The 21,218-nt window shown below is 45.0% G+C and overlaps 3 protein-coding genes and 1 long non-coding RNA gene across 4 annotated transcripts; all 4 read right to left on the bottom strand.

Moving 5' to 3' along the window:
• Positions 1–198: 198 nt before the first annotated feature.
• On the bottom strand, positions 199–5,816 carry LOC147213818 (uncharacterized). Its single transcript, XM_086142835.1, has 7 exons — positions 5,398–5,816; positions 5,244–5,303; positions 3,818–4,138; positions 3,470–3,745; positions 2,084–2,299; positions 1,791–1,834; positions 199–1,703 (listed from the first exon to the last, which is right to left on the bottom strand). Exons 1-7 carry the CDS (start codon positions 5,435–5,437, stop codon positions 1,533–1,535), a joined length of 1,128 nt encoding a protein of 375 aa, XP_085998961.1. The 5' UTR covers positions 5,438–5,816; the 3' UTR covers positions 199–1,532.
• A 176-nt stretch (positions 5,817–5,992) lies between these two features.
• On the bottom strand, positions 5,993–9,736 carry LOC147213819 (uncharacterized). The gene is made up of 4 exons (XR_015104450.1): positions 9,595–9,736; positions 8,826–8,874; positions 8,616–8,717; positions 5,993–7,888 (listed from the first exon to the last, which is right to left on the bottom strand). It is a non-coding gene; the product is annotated as an uncharacterized LOC147213819 (long non-coding RNA).
• Positions 9,737–11,267: 1,531 nt separating this feature from the next.
• Positions 11,268–16,477, bottom strand: LOC147213820 (uncharacterized). Its single transcript, XM_086142661.1, has 7 exons — positions 16,277–16,477; positions 16,163–16,201; positions 15,365–16,096; positions 14,981–15,277; positions 13,845–14,039; positions 13,634–13,735; positions 11,268–11,622 (listed from the first exon to the last, which is right to left on the bottom strand). The coding sequence occupies exons 3-7, from the start codon at positions 15,555–15,557 to the stop codon at positions 11,354–11,356; spliced, it is 1,056 nt and encodes a 351-aa protein (XP_085998787.1). The 5' UTR covers positions 15,558–16,096; positions 16,163–16,201; positions 16,277–16,477; the 3' UTR covers positions 11,268–11,353.
• Positions 16,478–17,298: 821 nt separating this feature from the next.
• LOC147213821 (uncharacterized) lies at positions 17,299–20,970 on the bottom strand. The gene is made up of 6 exons (XM_086142842.1): positions 20,731–20,970; positions 19,962–20,282; positions 19,136–19,228; positions 17,833–17,928; positions 17,646–17,680; positions 17,299–17,540 (listed from the first exon to the last, which is right to left on the bottom strand). The coding sequence occupies exons 1-6, from the start codon at positions 20,768–20,770 to the stop codon at positions 17,421–17,423; spliced, it is 705 nt and encodes a 234-aa protein (XP_085998968.1). The 5' UTR covers positions 20,771–20,970; the 3' UTR covers positions 17,299–17,420.
• Between the last annotated feature and the right edge of the window lie 248 nt (positions 20,971–21,218).

The raw sequence follows: 21,218 nt of genomic DNA on the forward strand, positions 1-21,218 counted from the left end.
GTTGGATATCTGTTGTGAACCACCAAGTTGAATACATATTATATTCCCCTTGCAAGTTTTTTTATTTATTTAATTGATTTATTTAACCTATTTATTTATTTATCAATTTGTTTGTTTATTTGTTTATTTTCTTTTACTTTCTTTTTTGTCTAGCATTAAACATTTCTCACAAACCTTTAACATTGTTAACTTGTACAGTTAACTGATTATATACACAACAAATGTTCCAGTGTCCTTTGCTTCCTCATCCCCGGTTGTTTCATTGACATTCAATTCTACTTTACTATGTTATTTGTGCATATGTATATCTGTTTATACTATTAATGTTCAATAAAAAAATCAAAAAAAAAAAAATCCCCATTAAAATGAATTAAAATGCTTTTAATCCGTTCCACACCCCCAGTTTTTTACACGTTTTTAAACAACAAATTTTTTTTTATAAAAAAAAAATAAAAAATTGCACTTTGATAGAGGCCTGGAAACACACACACACATACACACAAATTTGAAAGCAAACCTGGAGCTCTTTTTCCTCGTATACATGCACGCACACACCCCGTTTGTTTGACTTTGGCGTCATATCCGAGGTAAATATTAAATATTGACTTCCTTTTATTCTCCACGTGCCCTATTATGAAGCCGTCTACCGCGAAAATAATGGGAGTGTGCGTGTTTGTGGGAAAAAGTCCAAGAGCGTTGTCGTCACAAGAGAAAGTCTGCGCTCGAGGCAGAACACGATAAAAACTTGTCTAAGTTGTGCCTCGGGCCCTGTCAGTCAAACCCACTTCCCCATGGCAGCAAGACGGAGTGGGATGGCTATTTTTTTTTAAAACGGAACCACAATGGTAATGACATTGTTTCAACCAAAGTTAATTATTATTATCAATTCGGTTTATTCCGTGAAGGTAATTCAGATTATCTATACAGCACAGGGTTAAAGGTCACAGTGGGCGTCATATCTCATATGACCACAAGGGGGCGCTGTAGCGCCAAACTTGGATGGGCTTTCCTAATATATTCATAAAATATGGAATAAACCCCGGCAAATAATCTAAATCGAGCGGTTCTGAATGAAGAAAACAATAAAAGCTCCCTGTTATTCACATACAAACACTTCGGAATAAAAATAATAAAATCCATGAGTTTTCTCATTAAACCTGCAGTTGGTTTTTGATGCCCTCTAGTGCCTTATGATGGTACTGCAGTATCTGAATCACCCCCGACTAAGGCTGAAATAAAATGAAATTAGATTGAAGAATTCAAGTGCTAAAAGAGATACATGCATTTGTTAGAAAAGGTTTTAGTTGTAATCCAAGCCATTTGTACCATAACTGTGTATGAAAAATAAAGGCACGTCAGACGCAACAACCAAGTTGATAGTTGACACATTGTTATGTTCACATAAACATCGGTTATTGGAACTACATCTATGTTAGGTGCATGATAACTTCAGTTGTTCAAAAGTGGTGGTTTGATAGGGTAAATGAGAGAGATTGTGTTTCGGCAATGTTACGTCTCAGGGATTTTTTTTTTTAAACTTCTAAAGACAAAGGCTCTTCTGTGGGTTTAAAGTTGATGACGGCGTAGTGACTGTCCAAGCTGTCAGTCTGAAGAAGCCCACCCTTGTCCGTCGCGGTGGCGGAAGCGGCCTTCTGGAAAGTGACGCTGGTATAGTGAAGGCCCTCATCCATGTGCCGATCACCCTGCAAGAGGAAGCGGGAGGCGGGTGAAGGAGGCGCGGCTGTTGTTAGCCTAATGCGAGTTTATAACACACACACACACACACACACCTCTGTGTCGTGTCCAGCGTGCGCCATGTGCTGGGATGGGCATCCTGCAGCGGGTTGCGCGGAAAAAAAACACAATCGACTGTTGGAAACAACCAGATCCTTTGTCCCCCAAGGGTTAACTCGGAGGCCAAATCATGTGACGCGTCACTTTATTTTATTGCTTCAATTTGGACCAAAAGAAGGCTCGTGTCTTGAATTTAATCTCTGTGATTTGATCAAAACCATGTGCTGTGGATTATGAAAAACAGCGCCCCCTTGAAGTGAAAATTACACATGCACCGTGTCTGGCCCACCTCGATCCCCGCAGAGTCTGGTTCGGCACCAGATCAGGACGACAGACGCCAAAGCCAGCGTCACCGCCAAGGTGGCGACGGCCATGACGACACCTAGAACCCAGGACGAGGAGAGCGCCGATGCGTGCGGCGACATGGTTACAGAGGTCATGTGACAGTTGTCATCGTCCATGGGGTCTGTGACCAACGGATCCAGAGAACGGGTTTCCTGCTCATCTGTGGAAAGAAATGATGCAGGAAGGGGTGACTGTTTGTGAGTGTGTGTGTGTGTGTGTGTGTGTGTGTGTGTGGGGCAGAGGTGAGGGTATGCAGTTTTGACTGAAAGTATCCGAGTACTCTCAATGATTACTTCAAGTACTTGGTTACTGGAGATGAGTAAAAGTGTTAGCACAGGATGATCAGCAGTAATGATAATTCTGAAATTATTATTATTATTATTATTATTATTAGTAGTAGTAGTAGTAGTAGTTTTTTTCTTACCCATTACAAACATCTCGCAGGCTGTGATAATTTTGTCAGACTGTGTGTGTGTGTGTGTGTGTGTGTGTGTGTGAGTGTAGATAGATGTTATTCTCTACACACAAGATAAACTTTTTGTTGTTTTTAAAACTTTAAATTCTGGTGCTCTAATCATTTTTATACAGGTTATTCATTGAGAGGACAACAATTCACCTGAGTTTCAAATACTTAAATTTTTCTTTTTTTATTTAGACTCGTCTCATTTTTTTCCCTAAAGCGGACTATTTGTTGTCCTACCTTTACTTGTATACAAAGTCCATGGGCCTATCCTGTGAAAGGCTAGGATACATTGCTGTAAAAGTTTTCCAAATTGTATTTGGATTCATTTCATCTTATTTATAAAAATCATTTCATTTCATTATGCATTGTGCAGCGTCGCATGTTTTCAGATACAGCCCACACGCGGGTGCGGCACAGTAATGCCTGCCTCACCTCCTGATGTTTATCAACAGATACAGAATAATTCGGTCATAAACTCACACAAAACACACTCCGCAGTCTGTCGGAGGTCATGGTGTGTATGATCATATCATAAAACATGTCAAAAGATAAACTGAACATGCTCAGAAGCAGATGTGCGAACCCGTGCATTCAATCAGAAATTGCGCGAATTCAGCGATTTTTACTTCAGAAAATTGGTATGAATCATATCGATAATACATTTATAACACCCAGATCAGTGGACGCGTATTAAAATGTTATCATTATTGGTTTTTCATGATGCCAGGTGAGGAGGAGCCGCCAATCGAACCAGGAACGTTCGGTTCCAAAGCCGATTGATCGCTCCACCTCTCGCGCCACGCCGCCCCCATGCCTGTGTATGTATGTCTATATATGTGTGTCTGTGTGTGTCTGTGTGTGTCTGACCGACAAATAGCAGGATCTGCGGGTTTCCTTCACACTTGGTCCGAGCGCTGGAGCAGCACCAGTACGCGCCGGTGTCCGCGGGACTCAGTTTCAGGATGTAGAAGTAGAAGTAGCTCTTCCGTTGGTTGTCATTCATAAGCAATTTCTCCTTGTCGTGCACGACCCGCTCGCATCCCCGCGCCCCCGCCGTCCTGCACAGGAACTTTTCCGCGCCCTCGTCCTCGTAGGGGCAGGAGATGTACGCGCTTTTCCCCACGGCGTACACCTCCTCCTTCTCTGGAGGGGAGGGGGAGGCGCATGACGATGCGTGGAAACCCACCCGATCGACGCGATCGGATCGATACTCACTCGGGATGCGCAGGTTGAAGGCCGTCAGACACGTAGTTGCGTCATCCTTGGGGTCCCACGTAACGCAGCGGTACACGCCGGCGTCCCGGGAGGACAGCCTGGACAGGGTGACCACGAACTCCCCCCGCTCTATGTCGTCGATGAGCTCGTAGCGATCCATGATGGTGCAGCCGGAGGAGGTGGCGGATATGACCTCTGTGCAGACTCCGCCCTCGGCCTCCTTGCAAAGCCTCTTGACTTCGGGCTCCTTGGCCTTCGGGTAGCGGCAGGGGACGGAGATGGAGCCGGATGTGGCCCCCCAGCGGTCAGCCTCAAGGGCGCCTGCGGGACGGTGGAACAGTACGTTCGTTCATTCGTTCATCATCTTTACCGCTTCTCCCGCTGTCATCGGGCGAGAGGAGGGCTCCATTTAGAGCCGTGTTTCCAAACCGCTGTGGAAAAACGCCCACTTTCACCGGATTGGTTCAAAAATAATTTTTTTAACGCAAATAATGTGTCTTCCTTCGTCTATCTAATGCAGAGACAGGCAGAACTTTTAAATTCTTTCCACTAGATGGCAACAGGTAGCGGATGAAGCCATGTATCTACCTGCAGAGGAATTGAGGATGCTTTGAGCGAGATGGATAAATGCATCACTCAGTTCAAAAGTTTCAATTGTTAAAATCATATTCTTAAAGTATCAAGAACACAAATATAATCTGCAAACTTTGAACTTTAGTTTTAATCTGTTTTTATCTCATTTTTATCTTTTTTATTTTAGATATTATTTTTTATTTATTTTTAGATATTATTTTAGATAATTATTTTATCAAATCTAGTTTTAATCTAATTTAGTTTTGATCCGGAATCTTCAATCTTTGTAGTTACTGCTAACAGTTAAGACAATACATATTTCATTATATTTCTTATTCTTCTTCCTTTCTACTATTATCTATTACTGTTATGTTTTTTACTTGAAACTCTGGCTCAACAATTTCCTTCGGGATTAATAAAGTTGTTCTCATCTCATCTCATCTCATCTCTTAATTTACATACAAATTTCTTTTAATGCAATTCGAGCAAATTTTTATCCTTGAAATACCAAAAATATGTCATGATACGAGTGCAGGAACAAGAAAATTGAACTTCCCGAAATGTGGCATAATTTTATATATTTATTCATTTATTAATTTTAAATCATCAAAATGAATTTAAGATACAAAAAAAAAAAAATCATACGCACCAACTTCTGGAACAATTTAAATCTGTATTCGCCATGCGGGACAGAAACATTAGTTTCTCAATGCTCGATAAAAATGGATTCATCAGCCTGGAGTTAATGAGAAGAACCTGAACTATACAAGAATCCCTTTGTGACGATGGTTTCATGCATGACGTGCTAAGACACCTTCACCGCAGGGGTTCGGTCAAACTGGATTGTACTTACAGTTGCCGCTCGCTCGAATTACACGTTTGTCTTCTGCCGTCGGCGGTAAACCCACACTGGCTGCAGAGAAAAATAAAAATAAAAAAGGAAACGGTCGGGTGACAAGGTCGGAGAAGATCTGCTCAGCTCTGACGAAGAGGAAGAAGAAGGTTACCTGCCATCAAGCAGAAGCCAATACTCAAAGATAACATCATTTTGGTTCTGCGACCCCCTCTTTGACTGTAAATGCTGTCTTGAGAAAACACCTGCAGAAAGATCTTCTCCAATTTTTGTTTTCCAAACAACACCCAAGTATTTGCGTACTATTTTTGAAGAGGGAAGTGACACATTTCTCACTGATAGAGAGAAAGGAAACAGAAGAGAGAGTGAGATAGAGAGAGACGGCGAAAAGGCCGGGAGAGTGAAAGTGAGAATTTAAAATCAATATCAGAAGAATGAAATCTCTTGAGCAATATTTCCTGGTAGAGCGCAAAATGAGAAAATGATTAACCATGATATCATCGCGGTTTAATCATCCGGAAACCCTGATTGGATAATCTTCGATCATATCCGGCCATCTTGTTTGATTGACAGCTGACCGGCCCGGGTTTAAACCCCGCCCCTCGTCCCCCGTCTCGCAGGTCACGTGACCTGTGATTGGATCGTCCCGGATCATATCCGGTCATCGTGTTTGATTGACAGCTGACCGGTCTTCCTGAGGCCGACGGAGGTGCACCCAGCCAAGGTCATTTCCATTAAAAAATATACATTCTTTTATTTTAAACCATCTTTGCTTATCAACCACAATGATAACGGCACAGAACTGACACGGCCGACACAAAGCTTTTTTTTTTTTAGCCAGTGAACAGCAGGAGTTGGATGAGGCCTTGGTCTCCATGATTTTGGGAGACACCCAGCCTTTCAGCAATGTGGACGATCAGGGATTTAAAGCATTTGTTGCCAAACTGGATCCAACCTATGTAATCCCAACAAGGAAGGTGTGTTCGGTGACAAAATACTATAGCCTACATGTCCAATCTGTACCATTCCTTTTCCATCAGGCTGTGGAGGCTGTGGTCAAGGCAAAATATGAGGAGGAGAAGCAGAAGGTCGTTTGTTCTCAGATATGTTGACATCCGTAAACATGGACGCATATCTGGCATTAACTTGTCATTTTATTGATGGAGATACCCGTCTCTGGTCAACTGTACTAGGGGTCGTACAATTCGTGCTGCAAACACGATTGCCTGAGGGAGCGCCATGCCATCTGCATTGCAAAGGCAAGGATGGGTATTTCCAGAGCAGCACAGCCGCAAAGGTTAGTTCACTTTTTTTTTTTTAACTTTTCATCTATTAATGCATTATTTTTTTTGCATTGGTTTTATAATAACTTTATTTTGGTTTACGGTTGTATCCAAACTGAAGCCGATCCAGGAGCTGGAAACCAGATTATTGACGCCAGATTTAAAACAATAGGCTTCTTCAGTGAGACAAAAGCTGACGAAGCAATGAAACGACTCATCTGAGTGTGCAAATTTCGTACAGGAAACAAATTCATCATCATCTCCAAAAGCTGCAGCATCAACATCATCACAGAAAGACCTGAAAAACATGGTAATTTTTTTTTTTTTTGCTTCACTTTAACTCTCGCTTACATCATCTGTTTATACTTCTCAGGAAACAAGCTATGTTGCCATTTGGATGCCGCAGTGATGGAGTCCAGAAGAACACAAGTGCATTAATCCCCATTTGTTCAGACTTGCAATGGGATACTTGTGCGCCCAGGCCTCTTCAGTGCTGTGTTAGAGTTTTCTCTAAAGCATCTCCAGAGAAGAGAAACCGCGGTTTGAACAAATTCTCTTCTTAAATAAAAATCAATAAAACCGCCCACAATCATATAGTCTCCACTTCAATGTTCACAAGCACAATCCCTGGCAGGGTCTTCCTTCCTTGCCCAAACACTGTAGCACTTTAAAACTACAATGGTCCTGACATCTTATTGACAACAATTTCATATTGAAAAAGACATTACAGTAATTGCCAACATAAATTCACTTGCAAAATTGAAATTGTGTTTATTTGGATCAATACATGAACCATAAACGCAGAACATAAAGATGAAGGTAATTGTCATTATAAGAATGAAATAGTCATGTAGCACTCTGACCAGTAGGTGGTGTGTATGAAAATGAAGCCTTGAGAAATTAACCTTTTTGCAAATTACTTGGCTGGGAGGCGTCAAAGCCTAATGAACCTCCATCTGGTCATCACTGGTGAAAAGATTTACCTTCTTTATTGGGATTTAAGCAATCTTGCGTACCAGGGAAGAGCAATGTGTTTATTCTTGCTGCATAGTTATTTTCTGTTTATATCAGAGTCTTAGCAAGTTTTATTTCGGGGATATAGTGACAGTTTGACCTGGGTTTTCGGCGAATAAAACATTTTACAGGAAACGCTCTGATGCCTCTGCATTTTTGGATTGATCCATCATCGCCAAGCGGAGTCGGCTCGCCCATCCCGTCACGAAATGGATAAACTTAGTTCAATGAGGAAGGTTTAGCTGATGTGGTTGTAGATGAAGAGTGTCTGGGCCGGCCAGAGAACCGGCGAGGTTGCGGTCGATGTTCTCTTAATCATTCCCGAAGTTGTTCTTATCACCATATTTCCTGTGCAGCGAGAGAAAGTTCTGATGATCCATTTGTACTGATGTGAAATGGAGCTAGCGATAGCCTGATTATTATTAGTAGTAGTCATAATAATAATAATAATAACTGAGTTAAATTGTGACAAAATTTGTGATCAATCTAATAATGATTAAAATGATACTAATATTGCTAATAATAGTACAACTACTACTAATAATAACAATAACTACTATTATTACCTTTGCTGTTATTGTTGCATTATGTTCTTCTGTTCTTCTTCTTCTCATTATTATTATTTCATTTATAATTTATTATAAATTATAATTATATTATATCATAATCAACTATACTATAATGTTGTTCATGTCAATGTAATTTCTATTTTATCAACAATATTATTGTCATTATTATATCAGTGGTAATGAATGCTTGGGTTCTGCCGCCCGGTCGTACCATAAAAGAGGGAGCAGGGAGCAGTTTGTGCAGCCACTGCAGCCAATGAGCACGCAGAGAGGAAGTGGGCCAACGCCAGAATCAACAAATGCCAGGCAGGTGTGTGTGTGTGTGTGTGTGTGTGTGTGTGTGCATTTGCAAACGTGCATCTCAGCCTCTCCTCACTTGCTGTGGCAAAAAGTATTTTGTCCTAAAGAGTCACTTCCTTTTTCTTGCTCTGCGGTCGAAGCCACCAGTGGTGTTTGGAACGTACCAATTCCATGTCCAGCGGGAAACGAAGGATGTCTCGTCCTACCTGAAGCCTCTGCGGCGCTTCTTTTCTGCCGTCTGAGGAGAACTGAAGCGTCGACTGTCACGGCCAGCAAGACGACGGCTGTAAACTCCTTGGAATAAACCACTTTCTCCGCCAAAGTCATTTAAAGAGAAATAAATGTTAGTTATATTCGTCAAATATTAATCAAACTCAGAGACACAAATATCTACTCAAACCCTGTTTGTCGCTCACCAATGTCTGAAAGACCAACTGTCCTGTTGTTCTCCTTCTCCTGCTCCTTCTGGAGGCCAGAAACAGAAGTTATTAGCCTTTTTCAGCAACTGCAGCAACATCCATTCATTCATTCATTCCTGAGCCCTGCAGCTAGGGTCATGGGGTTGCTGGGAGCCAATCACAGGTGTTTTCAGGGTAGGAGGCGGGGCTTCAACCAGATAGGGCGGCTGTCAATCATCGAACCAGTCAGTCTCACACGTAAACATGGTTTAGAGCAGGGGTGTCAAACTTGAGGCCCGTGGGCGGATCAGGGCAACAAACCAGTTTATTGCCGCTTGCAAAGCTAAAAGATACAAGGTTTCAGGAGTGAATTTGAACAATAGGTATATTAACAGTAGTCAATATGTCATGATTTTACACGGCTGACCAACATGGGAATGGATTTTCCTCCATGCGGCCCCTGAGCTAAAATGAGTTTGACACCTGTGGTTTAGAGTCTTCAATGAACCTGCTGAGTGTTTTTGGACAGCAGGATGAAGATGAGAGCCTGGAGAGAACCCAGGCAGGAGAACATGGAGAACCCACCGGCAGAACCCAGTTGAAATCAAACTAACGACTGCACCTCTACGATTCGAGTTTATACTGCTGGAACAAGAAACCAAAAACAGCAATTGTGAAACTGAGGAACCTGAGGTGGTTCTTCGGCTTTTCAGAACCTTCAGACAGAGTTCCACCTCTGATCGTCTCTCGGTTCACTGTTTCACGATCATTTTAAACTTCCACTCACCTGCGAAGACAATCAGATTCACATAGATGAGCTCCTCCATCTGAGTACAACCCCGAATCCTCCACCCTCAGCTTCTTGATGGTGATGCAGAAAGTGCTCCCATTGTTTAGGATGGAGAAGCTCCCTTTGTGTTCCCAGCCCTCCGTGCCACTGACCAGAACGTCAGAATACCTGCAGGGTTCCTTGCAGAAGTACTTCACTTAGGAGGAGGCAAAGCTGTGGGAGCCGGTGATGTGAGCGTTTGTCCCGGCCTGCTGTCTCACAGTGATGGTTCGGGATGGACCTGACACACACACACACACAAACACACGGTTGAGACCAGCTTGAAGCTTCTTTGCAAACATCCAAACCCTCCCAGAGCTTCTTACCTCCCACAAGAAAAGCCATCAGATAGAGAAGTATCTCCATGACCTCCAAACAGCTTCTGCTGTCACCTCCTTCTGAGCCATGGAGTTGCAACTTCTGCTCCACTGTTCTCTTTGTTTCAACATTGCAACCGCAGCTACACACACACACACACTCACACACATACGCAAGCTTAGCCACTGGGTAATTTTCCATCGATGAGACACCAGAACGAGAACCGCTCTTGATTCAATCTGTTGTTCTTACGAAATCCCCAAGCGGCAGGCAGGAGGTGAAGACAGTGCTATCGAGCGCTACAAGCTCACGAGTGATGCCCGACAAGCGGAGCAAGCTGGTGAGCAACTGAAGTACTTCTACTTCCTGGAGCTGAGCCCTGTGCACACCTGCACGTACTGGTGCCACTCCCAGACACTTGGATTAAACCCAGTATGCTCCCTGCAGGGGGGGATGAAGGAACAAGAGAGCCTCTCAGATAGGCGTGGGTGAAGGTGGAACCAAAAGATTGGTAGCGGAGGTTGATCCCGTTGGCGCTAGCCCAGTGGTTCTTAACCTGGGTTCGATCGAACCCCAGAGGTTCGGTGGGTCAGTCTCAGGGGTTCGGCGGAGGTCAAGACACACATTGGTGATGACATCACTGGCCGCAGGTGATCACGCTACATAGCTCGGCCTATCCGTGCTGCAGGGATTTTGGCGCGCTCAGTTGTAGTAACTTGTGACTGTCGTGATGGTACGTCATGTGATTTCTTTCTTAATATTTTAATCCCTTCATACTAATTATGTCGGGCAAAAAAAGAAAGCGGTCGGAAGAACACGTACAATACGGATTCACATGTATGACGGAACGCGATTGGAATCGATGTCCTAACTGCATGATTTGCAAAGACAAGATGAGCAATTCTAGTCCGGCACCGGCAAAACTAAGGGAAGGCTTCCTTCAGCTGCATGGAGATGGGAACTACAAGAACATAGCGCTTGCTGAATTCAAGGTGAAGGGAGCCAGATTCGATGAAAAGGCTACTCTGCCTGTTCTTTGTACCCATCAACGAAACGATCCTCGATCCAATAAAGAAGGGTTCGGTGAATGCGCATGTAAAACAGGTGGGGTTCAGTACCTGCAACAAGGCTCTCCAAGGGGAAGCTAGCAGGAAAAGCTAGCAGGAAGCTAGCAGTTTTCCTTCCAGGAAAACTAACAAACTCATGCGCTTTGGAGACTCGGCCCACCCACGTCTCTGCAAAGACCTGAACTGGACTGAAAGGACCAACGTGGCAGGCTGAAGGTCAGAACTTGAGTGATGCTTCGCTTGTTTTCAAGGACTTGTTTTATTGGTTATTTTGCCCACTGGGGTAAAGTGGATAAACTTAGTTCAAGGGGGACAAGTTTAGGGATTGGGGATCATGAGAGCGGCGCCTGGACGCCACCGCCTCCCGCCGCTCCCACGCTTTTGATGATGGAGTAGGTCACGATCTCGTTGGAGGGCGTTGGGCCAGGGTTGTTGGGGTAAGCGTTGAAGATGACGTTGTTGTAGATGACAGAGTCCCGGCTGGCCGGAGCATCGGTGGGGTTGCGGACGTTCATGTAGATGTTCTCCTTGTCGTACCCATCGTCGTTCCTGTGGTTGTTCCCATAGTTGCTCCCGTAGTCGTTTCCATCGCAATCACTTCCTGTGCAAAGACAGGAAGTACTGATGATCCATTTGTACTAATGTGAAATGGAGCTAGCAATAACCTGATTATTGTTGTTGTTATTGTTAACAACAACAACACCAATAATAATAATAATGATTGTTTACGTTTATATGCCGAGATAAATTATAAAAGATTTTGTGATTTATCTCAAAAATAATGAAAAGTACACTAATATTGCTAATAATAGTACAACTACTATTACTACTAGTAATAATAGTAACTATCATTATTCGTGTGATCATTACTGGTGTTGTTGTTTTATGTTCTTCGATTCTGGATGATGAGATGCACTTTAATGATCCCATGCTTGGGTCACTGTTTAGCAGCAGCAGCAAGATATGCAAGGACAAGACAGTGATAAGCTGGCTAGAAATACAAGTTGAAAATAAATAAGTCATCATTCATCTCCTCGGTCATCCAGGCGATGGTGAATTCTTGAGGTTTGAAATGTGCAGGTAAATGGTGTTTGTTGAAAACCGTTTGGAGTTTTTCCCAACCACCATCAAACGTAGGGTATGACGATATTCTTCCGTATGTTGATGTCCTCCTCCTGTTCTATGCTATTGTGTCTGGCGGTTTCCGATTTGGCCAAGGCCCGGTCAGGGTAGCCACGGGATCTTAGGGCTTTCTGAACATGTTGGACCTCGGTCTCACTGCCTTCGGATGTTGATGGGATGTTCTCGGCCCGGCAGTGTAGAGCTCTGATTACCCCTAGTTTGTACTCGAGCGGGTGATGTGAGTCAAAGAGTAAATACCGGTGGATCTGTGTTGGTTTCGGACCGGGCCCATCTGCAAGAAACCAGAACTGGCCCAGGTAACTTCCTCCTGATCCTCGGTCCATGTGATCTAACAGGTGTCAGTCACTCCTTTGTTTCACAATCTGAGAAGTTGCACTTAACTTTTTTAGAGATCAATCCAGAAAAATTCCCAAAAAGTTTTGCCTTTGTCCCCACCTAACGACACCTCCATTAGCATAACAACACCCTTTCACCTTGTTTCTGCCGATGAACTCGAGAATTACTATTTCATTTATAATTTGTTATTATCTAAATTAAATTGAATTAAATTAAATTACTATTTACTGTTGTTATTGTCAACAGTTTTTATGACTATCATCAATATCATTATTGTTATATCAGAGCTAATGTTAGCTTGGCAGTTAGCGTAGCTGCTAATGTCAAGTTCTGACGCCGGGTCGCACCATTAAGCCCCCGGCAGCAGTTTGTGCGGTCACTGCAGCCAATGAGCACGCAGAGAGAGAGTAGACCAGACCTGGGCACTTTACGGCCCGCGGGCCACATCCGGCCCGCCAAACAATTTTCTTTGAATATTTTTAACAAATATTTTCAATCAATGATAAATTCAGAAACTCCCTATATTTTTCTTTTGTTTGATTTTGTATGGATGATTGCATTCAAAATAATGTCGGTGCATTTATATGATCATTAATGATTAAGTTGAAATAAAATGCCGAAAAATGTAAATATTTAAATTACAGTTTTTATATTGTTCAATTTACATGATATAGAAGTTAAATATAAAATGTGGCCTGCTTGCCGAAATAATTGCCCACCCCTGGAGTAGACGGACACTAGAATCTACAAATGATCATTATGGGTGAAGCGCTATTGTTGGAACCTATAACCACTAAAGAAATGGCGTGGCGTTACCTTGCCAACTCTCACATGCCATGGCGAGTACCAGGCTCAAAGGCCGAAAGTGTGAACTTGTGCTATGCTACGCTAAAGTTTCAGAGTTGTTTTTTTGTCTTCCAGGAGGGGGAGTGTGTGTGTGTGTGTGTGTGTGTGTGTGTGTGTGTGTGTGTATTGGCAAACGTGCATCTCAGCCTCTCCTCACTTGCTGTGGCAAAAGTATTTTGTCTTAAAGGGTCACTTCCTTTTTCTTGCTCTGCGGTTGAAGCCACCAGTGGCGTTTGAAAAGTACCGATTCCATGTGCAGTATAAAAACGAAGGGCGTGTTGTCCTACCTGAAGCCTCTACGACGCTTCTTTTCTGCAGTCTCAAGAGAACCAAAGCGCCGACTGTCATTGCCAGCAGGACGACGACCACGCACACGGTGGAATAAACCACTTTCTCCACCAAAGTCATTAAAAGATAAATAAATATTAGTTATATTCATCAAATATTCAGCAAACTCAGAGACATAAACAATCCGCTCAAACCCTGTTTGTCACTCACCGATGTCTGAAGGTCCAACTGTCCTGTTGTTCTCCTGCTCCTTCTTAATCTGCCCGCTCCCCTCCTTATCCCCCTCCTTCTCCTCCTCCTTCTCTTTCTCTTTCTCTTTCACTGTCTTCTCTTTCTCTTTCTCTTTCTCTTTCTCCTCCTCCTCCTCCTCCTCCTCCTCCTCCTCCTCCTCCTTCTCCTTCTTTTCTGGTGGCCAAAACAAAAGTGATTAGCTTTTTCCACCAACTGAAGGGACGTCATCCATTCATTCCTTCCTGAGCCCTGCAGTCAGGGTCATGGGGTTGCTGGGAGCCAATCACAGGTGTCTTTAGGGTGAGGGGCGGGGCTTCAACCGGATAGGGCGACTGTCAATCATCGCACCAGCTAGGGTCATGGGGTGGCTGGGAGCCAATCACAGGTGTCTTTAGGGTGAGGGGCGGGGCTTCAACCGGATAGGGCGACTGTCAATCATCGCACCAGCTAGGGTCATGGGGTGGCTGGGAGCCAATCACAGGTGTCTTTAGGGTGAGGGGCGGGGCTTCAACCGGATAGGGCGGCTGTCAATCATCGAATCAGTCAGTCTCTCATTTACACAATTTACATTTAGTTTAGCGCAGCGATCGGGAACTTATGGCTCGCGAGCCATATATGGCTCTTCCGGTAACGACAATTTTGAGTTGAAAAAAAAATCAGTTTGGAGCTGATTTTAAAACACTTGTGATATTTCTTCATGATACTGTGTCATTTTAAAGTAAACAAAAATTTGTTTTGAAGATAAATTTCACAGGTCACCCGTCGGTCGGGTCGGGAACCAATAGCTTCCGAGTGCGTCCGGGTCATTGTAAAGGTGAATTTTATCAGATAGCCAACTAGTTTATCTACTGCAACCCTTGTAGTGGAAAAAATGGCGAAAAGAAAAAAAGACAATGATGCGTGGACAGAGGAATTGCATTTGAATTGCAATTACATTTGGACTGCAACTCTATGATACGAGTTACTGCTGGAAAAAGAAACCAAAAACAGCAGTTGTGAAACTGAGCACCTGAGGCGGTTCTTCAGCTTTTCAGAACCTTCTCTGAGACAACGTTCTACCGCCGACCGTCTGTCGGTTTCACGAGAAGAAGAGATCATTTTAAATCTCCGCTCACCTGCGAAGACTATCAGCTTCACTTTGATGAAGGTGTCCTTCCCAAACCTGTCCACCCCACAACGGTACTCCCCTGAATCTGCCCCACTCAGCTCCTTGATGGTGACATAGAACGTATTCCCATTGTTTTGGATGGAGAACCTCCCCCTGGAGCCCTCAATGCTATTGACCAGCACGTCAGAATCCTTGCAGGGTTCCTTGCAGAAGTACTTCACGTTGGAGTAGGCAAAGCTGTGGGAGCAGGTGATGGTGGCGTTTGTCCCGGCCTGCTGTCTCAAAGGGATGGTTTGGGATGAACCTGACACACACACACACAGACACACACACGGTTGAGACCAGCTTGAAGCTTCTTTCCAAACATCCAAACCCTCCCAGAGCTTCTTACCTCCCACAAGAAAAGCCATCAGATAGAGAAGTATCTCCATGACCCTCGAACAGCTTCTGCTTATCAACACATCACCTCCTCGCACTCTTTCTGTAACTCCCTCTGAACGGCCACTTCCCTTCCATTCTTCTCGTTTTGTAAATTTCACAACCGCAAACACAAACACACACACACCCACATGCTTAAGCACCATGTTGTTTCCTGTCCAAAGCAGGTGAGACGGCAGAGCAAGGACGGTTCTTTAAAATTATCTTTTCCTTTTTTTTTTGTTTTTTTTTCTTTTTTTTGGATTCGATCCGCCGTCCCCTCACTCCCCACGCGAGTGCGGCTACGCGCCCCTGAAGGTGACCCCGAGGGAACCCCCGCCTCCGTGGAGGCTGTGATAGATGTGCTCGTCCTGCTCGCTCAGGTCCAGACGCTGATAGGGGCCGCTTTTCCTGTCTTCTATGTCCACGTAGTCGCCGAGGTCCGAGTCCGGCGGCGTGGTTGTGGCCTCGGGGTTCTTGCGGTCCCTCTCCGGAGGAGATCCGGGCCAAAGCGGCCTTGCGCGCTGGTCGGTTCCGGTCAGCGCGGGGATGCACCCGGGCGTCTGTTTGACTCTCGTTGGGTTTTGCCAGCGGCGCCTGGACCTGCGGTGTTTGGTGGCGAGCTTCAGGCAGGCGGTGAACAGGCAGATGAACACCAGGGCCGTCAGGCACAGGATGGCGGTCAAAAGGAGCGGCAGGTTGTGTTCTGCGGGAGGAAAGGGGTTGATGTTCGACCGTCACCTCCGTCGTCGCCAAGAGGCGCGTCACTTACTGTGCAACAGGTCCCTTTCCACGGATGGCGTTACAGGTCCTGGAGAAAAATAGCATTTATGTGCAAACAGATGAATTCCTGTTTTTACCGTGTAGTAACATAAAGCCTACTCACTGTGATCCATTTCCAAGAAACAAAAAATATCGGTACGCGCACGGGTGTATTAACGTGTAATAACACGATAATAACCCTTAGTCCTCTTCTTTCGTCATAAAGCGATTTTTCTTTTTTTCTTTTATTTTCCCCAAGACAGGAAGAAAAAGAAAATCAAGCCCCTGCTTTCATTCCGAGTCAGTCCGAGACTGGTCCGGCTTCCTGGGGCCGGACCGGGGTTTTCACGCCAGAGAAAGGGGAAGCAATACTTTTTTTTTCCCAAAAACCAGACGAGAAGTGTGACATCGGCAACGGGATGTGTGTGTGTGCGTGTGTGTATGAGTGAGTGGGTGGATGTATGATGGTGAGGTAATGTAGTAACCAAAAGGTCAAAAAAGACAATTGAAATACATGGTCATTTTTGGAAATTACTGACAGGCCAGCCAATCAGAGCTCAGGATTTTGATCCTACTGGAAGAAAAACCCATCTTAGGGGGGAATGGGTGTGACACACACACACACACACACACACACACACACACACACACACACACACACACACACACACACACACACACACACACACACACACCTACCGTTCCCAGGGCCTTATCGCCATGTGTTTTCAGGTCCTCTTTCTTTTTCACATCCATGCCAAAAAAGATAAAAAAAACAAACACCAAAACTCAAAACTACCTGGAAAAGGGAAACACACACACACACACACACACACACACACACACACACACACTCGTACACACACACCCCTCTTTGTTAGTGAAAGGACTTGCTGATTGTTTTTACAGCAATGGAGATCCTCCGGGCAGGAGAACCCGGGGAACCCAGGCATGGAAGCAGGGACCTTCTCGGAGAAGGAGGGCTTTGTTGGTTAAGTGAAGGGAGAAGTGGTGGTCCAGAGGTTTCACTCAAAAAATACTAACTGAAACGAGCGTCTGGCTCGGCGGGGAACGGAGAGGCGCGTTCCGATTGGCCGGAGAGGAGGAAGTGAGTCTGCTGTGGCGAGATGCAGGTGAAACTTCAAAACCAGGGCCGGGCATTCACGGCGGAGGCGGAGATAAATGCCAGGAGAAACTCTTGATTTTGTATTTTATTTAAAATACAGAAATAAACAAACAAAAAAAAAAAAAAAACAAAGGCTGGCAGCTCAGTCCAGATTGTGGGGATCCAGGGCCTTGTAGGCGGCGTCCTGGGTTTCGGACTCGGTGTCCCTCTCCGACTCCACGGACTCGAGCCTCACCGCCGAGTTTTCCCCGCCGTACTCGGCCTGTGAACCAGACCCATCGTCACAAACCCCCGTGTAAACGGAGCCATAAGCCGGTGTGATTCAGATATTTGATTGGGAATTAAGACGGGCGATGTGATCACTTACGTCGCCCTTATTTGCTTCATCTCTGTTCTGACTCTCTGAAGTGGGAAAGACCGATTACACAGTCATTACACATGTATTACAGAGTTATTACATTGTTATTACAGAGGGATTACATAGGGATTACACGGTTAGGAGTGTGTTTGTATGCGATGCCTTAGCTTAAAAAAAAAACAACACGTGCACGAACCTGCGCTGCTCTGCCAGTGTCCATAGAATATGAGCGGGATGATGGCGCAGACCAGGAGAGCCAGGCTGACGGAAACGATGATGACCACCGTGGTATCTGCGGACGGCAAGCGTTAGGAATTATTGTGAGAGAATTTTGTTTGTTTGTTTGTTGTTGTTTTTGTCATAAGGCGCCCCGGAGACAGAGCCTGGACTTTATATAAAATAATATGACGATGCCCCGTTTGAAATTCAATTAGCCGCTGCCGCCGGCGAGTCTGGGAGAATAAGTATCTGTGTCTCCGTTTAATCTCCTCCGAAAAACCGATTTGCAAAATTAGGATAAAATAAAATGTGTGTGCGTGTGTGGGAGAGGGGTAGTGATGGTGGTTAAAGGACTAGTTAATTTCCCTGGTTTCCCCCCAGTAGGTTGGAGGTTTGATTCGTGTCCGTGTTCCCCCCCGCAGTCCCAAAACCTGCAGGAGCTTCGCAGGAGACCCCGAACCGTCCAGAATGAACGAATGAATGAGAGTATGGATGCTTGTGGATGCAAACTTAAGGCCTGCGGGCCAAATGTGGCCCGTCGCTTTTCTGTGGGCCGCCAGATCATCTTAAAAAGTCTGCTTGTCTTAAAATAAATAAGTCAAACGCGTGCATCGACCATAAACTACATTTCCCAGAATTCACGCTGATCATGTTACCGGTAAAGTGGCGGTATCCCGCCATTAGATTAGGCATGCCATTTTCAACAAGAAATACGAATGATCCCTAAATGTCCAGGAAGAGAAAAGTTGATGCCGATGGAAGGCTGTTTCAAGAAAGATGGGAATGCCAATACATGTTTCTCCTTCACGGATCTAACACGGAGCTAAGTATGCTTAAGTTAGCTTAAGTAAGCTAGCTAAGTTAGCTTAAGTTAGAAAAACAACAAATTGTCCAAGAAGCCCAAATCTCACATATGCCTTTTGATAGATTCAATGCAAATGCATATGTAACATCTCCAATTTGAATGAGTAATTGAATTTTAAGGAGTAGTTTACATACAATTTGGTTACATTTAGTACAGTTAACAATAAATGTAGCCTCTGTGAAAATGAGTTTCACATCCCTGATACATGGCAGGTGAATGAGTGGGCGGCCGGTCACGTGTCTCTACTTGTGGCCACGTGATTGGCTCAGTCGGGGTGAACCCTCTCGGCCAATGACAGCCGGGATAGGCACCGGCCCCCTTAATCATCCAACCAATGAGAGCCCCCGATGAACCTACAGGGTGTTTTTGGCCTGCAGGAAGAAGACGTGGCCAAGGGGAGCCACGCTGGACGTACCCGAGAGGTGGCCCGCCGCTCTTTTGTTCGTCTTCTCCCCTCTGGTGGGCGACGTCGCGGCTGCTGCGGGAGCTTCGGTGCTTTCGGGGGGGCCTTCGGGCCGGAGATGGAATAGGGGGAGGAGGAGGAGAGAACAAAAAGAAGAAGAAAAAAAAAAAAACAGTTGAGGGCCAGAATGTGCGCGTGCAGGCTATTACTGCGTTTATCACTTTAGGCTGTTAAAGAGTGTGGAGGAGGCATCACAAGACAAACCCAGGCGCCAGGGCGAGGTGATCGAGGGGGCGGTATGAGGGGGACACATTCATAAAAATAACGCCAACATGAAATGAGACATACAGACGCCACATTTTTTTTTTATAATAGAATTAAAGCAAACCAGATTTGAAGGAAAAAAAAAATCCTATGCAAAAAAAAAAAACAAACCAAAAACATATATGAATAAATAAACACATGATCAATTCCTGCTTTTATTAACCCCAAATGTCCAGGTTGTTTTCATTTCTTTATTTATATCTATTTATTTATTGAATATTTATTATTTATTGCCCTCCCCAGCCCCTTTTACACGCTGTTTCAATTCAAAGTCTTTCTTTTTTCTCCCCATCACTGGCCCACCACCACTTACATTCCTTTATTCTAGCCGAAAAAATATTCCAACGGCCATGAGACACGAATTATCCCGTCTGATTATTAATTGATAATCCAATAGATCATTTTCATGTGACTCAGCAGGCCTGCGTGTAGAATCAGCGGACGGGATAAGACTGGCGTTCAACGTCAGACTCTTTGCGGAGGTGGAAATAAAGACGGAAAGGGTTAAACTCACCGTCCAGGACGCTGAGGCGGACCTCCTGGAAGAAATCCTGGACGGGGGTCTTCGCCCAGCATTGGTACGACCCAGCATCGACCCTCCTCAGCGTCCTTATGGTCACGGTGAAGACACCGTCCGCGCCAAACACCTCCACGCCGTATCTCCCCTGCTGCGTGACGGCGGGCGTCTGCTCCGCCGCCTGGATCAGGATGCTCCCCGATGTGCACGCTCCTCTGCAGAAGAGCACATCGCGTGCTGACGGCCCAGCGGGGCAGCGGAAGGTGGCATCTTCTCCGACGCGACCTCTGACCTCCAAGGTTGCAGCTGTGGAAACGGCTGGGGAGGAGAAGCGCGGAAAATGATCACCTCGATCACCGATTAACAAATTTGAATACACACAGAATCATATATAATGCACAAATAGTAAGAAAAATATACAGTCATAATACAGTATTAAAATAAAAATTCATTTCTATATCATCAGAAGTGTCTAAGTACTTTGATGGAGTATTGGTACGTATTAGTACGAGTCTCTACGTCCTTGACTGTACTTGGAAGTAAAAATACACACTTTAAGAAAATAAAATTTCACAGAAAAATAAAAGATTTGTTTATTTTCGTGCACTGTAATCGCATCTGAGTTCTACTTTCATGCAGTTCTAAAGAGATGCAGAAAAAAAATAGCAACTTCGAGTATTTTGGAGTTTTTGCCTGAAACAAACATCCTCAAACGTGAAGGTTTTCAGAAAGTTCCCACCTGACCTGCCAATCAAACCCGACTCACCTGAGAGCCAACAAATCACGGCCACGCGAAAAATATCCATCCTTTTTCTTCTCCTCCTCTTTCTTGCAGTCTCTCAGTTTTCTTCTTCAAGTCGAACACGAAGTCTCCGGAGGCTCCAGGATGCGGCCGCTCGCCTCCGATCAGCTCTTCTGACTCCGCGCCGGGGAAGGAGGCGCGTCTGCGCGGCGGGATGACCGGAGGAGCGCGTCTGTGCGCGTCCGGCGGGTTTGCATAGTCGGGTTTCTGCGGCCGCGGCGCTCAGACAAAGGCCATACAGTAATTACCTCCCACCCCCACGCCACACACACACACACACACACGCACGCACGCACACACACACACGCACGCACGCACACACACGTCCCTTTGAGCCCCGAGGACCCGGATGCAGAGAGCAACAGTCAGCTGATTGGTTCACAGGTGTCAGTTATGTGCTAAGCTAACGTCCTACCTGCTGAGTCCACCCTACCTGAGTCGCTTGGGACTTC

This window comes from Fistularia commersonii, chromosome 35, assembly GCF_037954325.1.
Source record: "Fistularia commersonii isolate RoL2024-O1a breed Wild chromosome 35, RoL_Fcom_v1.0, whole genome shotgun sequence".
Taxonomy (NCBI): domain Eukaryota; kingdom Metazoa; phylum Chordata; class Actinopteri; order Syngnathiformes; family Fistulariidae; genus Fistularia; species Fistularia commersonii.